The sequence below is a fragment of the Limulus polyphemus genome, unplaced genomic scaffold (genome assembly GCF_000517525.1).
Source record: "Limulus polyphemus unplaced genomic scaffold, Limulus_polyphemus-2.1.2 Scaffold198, whole genome shotgun sequence".
Taxonomy (NCBI): domain Eukaryota; kingdom Metazoa; phylum Arthropoda; class Merostomata; order Xiphosura; family Limulidae; genus Limulus; species Limulus polyphemus.
In genome coordinates, this window is record NW_013665808.1 from 287,213 (window position 1) to 295,098 (window position 7,886).

Consider the following 7,886-nt stretch of genomic DNA (forward strand, 5'->3'; position numbering starts at 1 on the left):
AAATTAGTTAGCATAAATCAGTTAAATGACAAAAAATTAGGTGTCTATTTGCTTGTGACCCCTCAGTGTACATATATACTGACACTACTATACCAAAAGTATCTGGACACTACTTCAGCATAACATAAGTCACCCAGTATAAAAACAAAAACAAACAGTAATGAAAAATATATATACATATCAGTTACATAAAAGGTTCAAAGTATGGGCAAGATGCTAAAACAGTGCATTTAAATGAATTTAAAGGAAAAATTTCATGTGGATAAAACTGTGGAAAATCAGTATGTAAAACAGTTTATGTTTGGTCATATACAACTGATTATGCATGAGGCCATTCAGTGGTACAAAATCTGAAAACATTCAGGTAAATCATACATACTGTTGAAGCTTGACAGCATTCACATGCTAGTACTGTAATAATAAAAACAAAAAAGAAGATTGAAAACATGTTTTTTACACTGTGACTGTACAACATCCTATGTAAACATGTAAAAAATTAGCATGACTTATGAGATCAGAAAAGTGTACCCTCCGTGCATTTGAAAGCTTTGGAAGAGCTGGGAGAACCACACTGTATATCATCCCAAGTATAATCTGCACTATTTTGTTTGATGAAATCTTGACAATTTGAGTAATGTGAATCTGGAAGCAAGCAAGTGAACAATTCAACTGTGGTTGTTATATGCCATTTATTATGTACTGTGACGTAGGCTGCATTCTATCCACTGTTCATAGTATATATTTGTTAAATGACTGCACACAAAGTCGTAAGTTATTTCATTACAGAAGTCATACCTGTGTTTTTTTTTTAATTGTTATTTTTTGGGGTCAGAAGGCCAATATATTCTTGCAGGATGGTTCAGCCTGCCAAAAACCTTATATGAATTTAAAATAACACAGTATTAGGGTAGTTATTATTAAGACATCTCTCTCTATGATTACACATCATAACACTTTTGAGAATTCAATGTAGGTACATATAAAAATATAAATATATATATATATGCACACACATATATATGAAAGCCTAAATGTTCTTCTTCAAACCGATACTTCTGAAACTGTATCAATTCTGATTTGTATAGTAGTATCTGAGAGTAATGAAATTTTCAGTTATTGATTATTGGCTATAAATTATGGACCGAATAAATAAATATGTAATTTTTTATTATCATACTATGCCTTCAACATATACTGATTTCACAGAAATATGTGAATACAAATCTGGACTAATGCTTTTTCCTTTCTTTCTTATTTTTGTAGCCACTTCAGGATTTTCTGCACTTGCTGTCAGCATAGGCTTTAAACGTTCACTTATTTCATATGTTACAATTATCCAGTATGTTTAATAAGTTACACCTTAGGCCTCATACTGACAATTCAGTACTGCCTATGCTTCAATGAAGAGGTACTGTTACCAACAAACACCACCTAGTAGTTGTAATGGTGATTTTTCTTTTCTATTGGGTAATGGATAGTAATGCAATTATAGATAATAATTTTTGAAGGTAATAAAACAATTGATGCAAAAGAATTTTTAAGAATATCATGATAATTAATTACTGTTCCAACACTAATGCATACATATTCATTCATGTTCCCACGCATACAAAACTATGCCATGATTTGAAGTGACACACATTCAAACCTTTTACCATCAATGAAACTACTTTAATTGAGAAGTCAGTCTGTTTAGGCTAAGTTTACTAGTTCCAAACAGGATCTCTTAATACAAATCCACTGATAAGATTGAAAAATAAAGAGTTCAGTAAAAAATAGGTTGCAAAAGTCAAGAAATTATTTCTAGTATTTCACCTTCTGTTGATCAAGTATTTTTACTAAATGTTATGAATAAAACAAATTAAACAGAATTAATAGCAATACAGTCTAAACAAGAACCTACACCTTTCTTCTTATCTTCAATACAAACAAAATGATATCAAAACTGGTATCATCATTATGTAAGTCATCAAGAAGTAGACATTTCTCCTGGTGGTTTTCCTATAAGAACAATAAAAAAATTTGTTGCAGCATTTTATTAACGTATGTACAGACATCTTAGAAGTTCTCATTTACACACCTCTGGACTGCAAACATTTGCAATTTACCAATAACTCATACCTAACAAATTAATTAGTAAAAACTATTATTGAAAGTTAATATTTCTGTGCATTACAAGGGCTTTCATTAAACTGATAAATTTTCAAAAATCTGTCTGCCAAGTTAGTTTTCTTGAATCAGACTAAGCTACAATTGTATTTACAAAATATTTCAAGTAAATGATTGATACTAGGGACATTTTAAAATAGCAAAACCTTTGTGCACAGATCAGAATTTGATAAACACTGTCATGTTACTCTTCATTAAAATTAATTGTCACAAATTACAAGAACATTGAAAAACTTCAATATGTAAAAATTTCAAATATAAGTTGTTTGATACGTTACAATTTAACAAAGTGAAATAGAAAATAGTATCAAAAATAAAATAATTTTGCTATATATATAAGAAAACAACACAAAAAGTAGGGTAAATTAATTTCACTTAACCATGTCCACTTAAAGGAAATAATCATCACTCAGATATTAATGATGAACATTATTAATGCATGTTGATGTTCTTCTTTCTTGTTGTATATACACAATATACACAACAATTTTAAATTTTTATATTAAACTAGTGAATCTTTTCACAATTACATGTGTGGATGACTTGAAAACTTACATTCATTATTCTTGCGAAAATTCTGTAGTAAATTTGGCATTTCCGGTTTGATTTTATATCCAGTTAATAAAAATTGAGAAATAATGTGAACTGCTGGATAACTCAATATCTTTTTGTGTCTCATCTTACACACATAATAGCAAGTTGCTTTCAGGTATCCAACTAATTCCTTTTTTTTAATAGATCAAAAGCTGTTAGATTTACATTAATTTCACATTTATCATCTAACATTAGACTCTATTTTTTCCTTTTCTGCACTTTCCTTTTTTTTTTTACTTTACTTTTTCCTTTTCTTGTGCACTTTCCTTTTTTTACTTTACTTTATTTTTCCTTTCTTTTTTAATGAAAGGGCAGAAAGATGAATATAAACAATTTGATTATTAGGCAATGATTAGTTTTGTGAGCTTCACCTGGTATATACAAATTTAATTGGTTATTTAGCCTGGTGTAAAATTTATCTAGATGTTCCCCCTTTGGAAACCACCCAAAAAAACAACAATGGAGTGCAACACTATATGCCATGGAACAGTATAGGGGCATATCCATGGGAGACCGCACCTTGTATGCACCAGGGTACACTCTTTATACATAAAAAAAATGAAGTGTCCCAAGGATGGGCAGAAAATAGAAGCCCAGTCCAGAAACTGCTTAAAGCTCATGGAAGTGCTATATGTGTAGTGTGGTTAAAACATATCAGACTATGTATGGTGGGTCAGCTCCAGTCCAAAACCAGGCAGCACCACAAGTTTGTCTTTTGGGCCATGGTAGGAGGAGAATCCCTACCTTTCTCAATCCAGGCAACAAGTTAAGCTTGTAAAAATCATTAAACCATTCAAATATGACTTTCAAAACACACATAATACATAACTAACTAAAATAACTAACTCTGGAACAACAAACAGATAGAAATAAAATCCTGCAGAAGGGTGAGAAACTCATTCAACAGCATCTTTGGTCAATAGGTCTGATATTGTCTCTGACAGATGCTGAAAAATATGATCCCTTGGAGGAGGGAAAGGAAGGAGGACAAGGGAGAAGGAGCAGAAAAATGAAGGTAAGGACCTTTGATAGAACTTGCAGTACTCAATGGTTGACCACAAACAGATGCCAAAGATCCCCAAATCAAGATAAATGGGCCCCTACTGTTCTCAAGGATAGTCACTCTTGAGACTAACAGTGCAGAAGTCTGCAAACAATGGAAGAACAAATCGGAGTATAGAAACAGGAGAGTGGAGAGGAAGCGGAAGGATGGGAGACAGAAATAGGTAAAGAAGAGTGGGATATACAAGAAACAAGTGAGATATGGATAAATGTTGGTGTGAAGCCTGAACATGCATCTTCAGAGAATTGTGTACAACACCAAAAATTTCTTGGCAGATGAAAAGAGCCAGACGAAGGCTTCTGAGATAACAGGGAGACAAATACACTTGAACAAGAATGGCATCCCTTCCAAAAAAAATCCCAATAATTGATTAACCAAGTAAAAAGTGATAAGACTGAGGAAGATAAATGTGGCAAAGTAAAAAAGATGAGAGAATGAGAATCCACCAAAAACCCTCAAAGGAACAATGAATTGCCTTTGAAATAAAGTGAATGAAGGAAAGATAGTATAAAAGGGTAGTGAGTGTAAGAGGAAGGCAAGAAAATAGAGACTGAGAAAGTCAAACATAAAATAGAAGATCAGAACCCTAAGCCTGAAGAAGAGATTCCAGATTTAGGGTGTACAGGAAAGGAAAATTAGCCCAATAATAAGCTAAAGCATGTGATCAATCATGCAAGGAGGATGAGGCATGCTAGGATCAGAACAATGTAAAGATAAAAACGCTTAGCATTGACTCGAATATCTGCAGGAGGTAAAATATAATAGTCAAAAGAAGGGTTCAAATGAAGAAGGAATGGCACAGAACCATACGACACAGGTGATAGAGAAATTATATATAAGAAAGAAGTGGAATGTCTAAGGAGATCAATGACAGTAGTGGCAGAACTCCATCTCCCTTTGCACAATGGCTGTTACCTCTTCAACAGACAAAGGGAAACCTGACATCATAGTTGTTATTTTTCCAGCATCAATAATTTCTTGCTGTCCCATGCCAGATAAAGTGGAAAGGACAGTAATGTGAGAAATCATAATGTGGAAAGAAAAGCATATTTTAAAGTGAAGTTGAAAAATTAAAGTTCAAAAGTAAACTTTTCACAACAATGATTTTAATGTGTAGATATTGTGCAAGAAAAATGTCTATATCAATAAAGCTCACTAGAGAAAAAAATACAAGTTTTTAACATGCAAGTGCCAAATCAAGAAGTGATGATCAAACAATCAGTATAGAGGGAGTCAACTGCACTAGAAAGGTGTGTTGCACTCCTATTAGTGGAGGGTTGTTGCATGTTTATTTGCATGCAACAGCACAGCAGTATCATATGGAAGCACAAGGCTAATGGCAAGCAAAAAAGTTTGTATATAGAGGGTGGAACTGAATTGTGAAAGCTATGTGTGAGAGGAAGTTATGTATCATATTGGAAACTGCCATTAAATAATTTAAAAACACAGTGAAATTTAATACATATTTTTTCAATAAAATATGGAATTGAATACTAAGTACTGTAAAAATACATGAATTATATATTTACTAGCACCTTTTAACAAAATATTTCTGCATAGTGAAAGACAAAGTTTATAATTAAGAATGACACAAATAAACAACGTGTTTAGCTTTCTAATGCACTCAATATCTGTTGAGATGTTATAGATGTTTTCAATATCCACCTAACGACAAATTTAAAATGTCTGAGTTACTTGGAATATGTAAATATTTCTATTTCTTAACATTTTAGAATCATTATACTGTTTCATACTCAGACAAATAGTCCTTTGGTAACTACTAAAATTAATATAACAGCTTTTAATAAACTACACATCAATCTAAATTTCATGTTTTTTTTTTTCATTACCACAGTATACAGAAATGTATTCTCACCATAAGAACATGAAATACTCACTAGGTAAGGAGCCATACCATCACTAATAGATCTGGACAAACTGAATCCAAACTGTAAAATACGACACTTTTGTTACTTCAACTTTTTCTTGATTTTTACTTCATGATTTTATAATTCACCAAAGTGCAATGCACTTAATAATGGTGCTGAAACTAATAACATGATAAAATACTGTAAAAATGTAAAAACTAAACATACATTTCTGGAACTTTAAAATTAATATCATATCAATACTCTATAAAGATGTATACATACTGGTACTAAATGATGTTCTGAGAATGTGAAAAGATACGGAAGTAACTGTCAACTATACTGCACTCGTATAAGTACTATATTTCTAATGGGTGTTGACAGTACAGAACTTTAACTTATTCATAAAGCTTAGTATTTTTAAGATTTTAAAACACGACACAGAAAGCAAAAGTCAACGAAACAAAATGCTCTAAATATACATTTGGTAATAAATATATAGATATATATGTATACATACTTCAGTGTATCCTAAAAAAATAAAAAGTGAAATCTTGATGCAAGTTCATTAATTCACTGAATGACAAGCATGTGATAAGGCAGCTCCCTCATTTTGTAAAATGTGGTAACATACAGCTACATTTTCATTTTGAGAAATACACATTTTTCTCACCTACACTCAACAAAAAACTTAAACAATCTTTAACTCACCTTGGCTTCAGAATGAGAGGTATAAAACGATAACTCGTTCACTTGTATATCAAGTTTACCACCTTTTAAAAAGCCAAACGTGCTGACAGTAAAATATTTGCGCCCATCATTCTGTAAAATGAAAATTGTTATATTAAATTCTTATTTTACCTAAGAACAAGTTTTCCTAAATATTCTGTAACTTTATATAAACTTTTAACATCGTGAAAAAATTAATAAAGAAAATAATACAGTATAAGAAACAGTTGACTCACGTGATTACATATACAAAAAATAATTTCCGTAAACTTCTAACATTGACTCAGTGAGTACTTATGTAGGGATTTCTGTATAGTTTTGTGTATTCATCCCTACCTTGTTTCTGTACTTTTTACTATTGCAATCCCTAAATTATCCTTATTTTTTACTTTTTATTACTATTTTCCTCTTTTTTTAATGAATGGCAGTTGCTATGAAGGCAGCAGTTTTAGTCTGGCATGATGAGTTGTCTTGATGGACATAATGTGTTGAAGTTACTGAAACACTACTGCTTCTGCACTTCCCAAGTTAAAATGCAACATTTTGGTGTGTAAATCATCACAACAACATCAATCATTGGTGAGCTACAATCAGAATAATCAGCAGAACATTTGGCTGTTAAGCTACTCGCCGGTTCTCTACTTTAACGATGTTTTTTGGTTATACTGAAGGTTTTAATAACTTTTGAAGACCTTGAAAACCTAAGTTAGATATTTATAAAAGTCTCTTACTTTGTTATAAGATAGATTTGAGACTATGATGAACAATACATAATATGCGACAGTCATTTTTTTCTTGGCCCATCCCTACATACTATTAAGGTTATTCCCATCCAAATTATACTTATAATTTAAATTTATAATCTTGCATTTATTATAATTAAAACACATCTGCCATTTATTCGCCCAACTCACTAAATGATGTAAATCCTTTTGTAAATCAGCAGCATCCTCTTCACAGATAGCAACACCCAAGACCTTAATATCATCTGCAAGTTTAAGTAATTAATTGACTATACCTTCATCTATGTCATTGATGTAAATCAAAAAAGAGCAAAGGTCCTAAGACTGAGCCCTGAGGTACCCCACTTGTGACATTAATCCAGTTTGACTGAACTCCATTTGTAGCAACCCTCTGCTTTCTTCCATCCAGCAACTCTTCTATCCAATTTGCTAACTTATCACCCACACGTATAGAGCTAATTTTTTTTACAAGCCTTTTATGTGGCACCTTGTCAAATGGTTTCTGAAAATCCAGATACACAAAATCTACACCCCTACTCTCATCTACATAAGCAGTAACTTTTTCAAAGAATGGTTAAAAGATTTGTAAGGCAAGATTTTCTCTTAGTGAAACCAAGTTGACTACCCAATAAAATTCTAAACTTTGTTAATGACTTTGCAAAGCATCTTTTAACATACTTTCCAAACTTTCTCCCACAACTGATGTAAAACTAATGGGTC

General features: G+C 31.8%; 1 protein-coding gene across 1 annotated transcript in view; it reads right to left on the bottom strand.

Moving 5' to 3' along the window:
• The window catches only part of LOC106478306 (protein GPR107-like), a 51,958-nt gene that overhangs the window by 38,084 nt on the left and 5,988 nt on the right, over positions 1-7,886 (bottom strand). The window contains exons 2-4 of the mRNA XM_013938835.2: positions 6,406-6,516; positions 5,725-5,775; positions 1,904-2,001 (exon numbers count right to left, since the gene is read on the bottom strand). Of these exons, the coding sequence (XP_013794289.1) occupies positions 1,904-2,001; positions 5,725-5,775; positions 6,406-6,516 (260 nt within the window). The remainder of the gene's footprint in view (positions 1-1,903; positions 2,002-5,724; positions 5,776-6,405; positions 6,517-7,886) is intronic.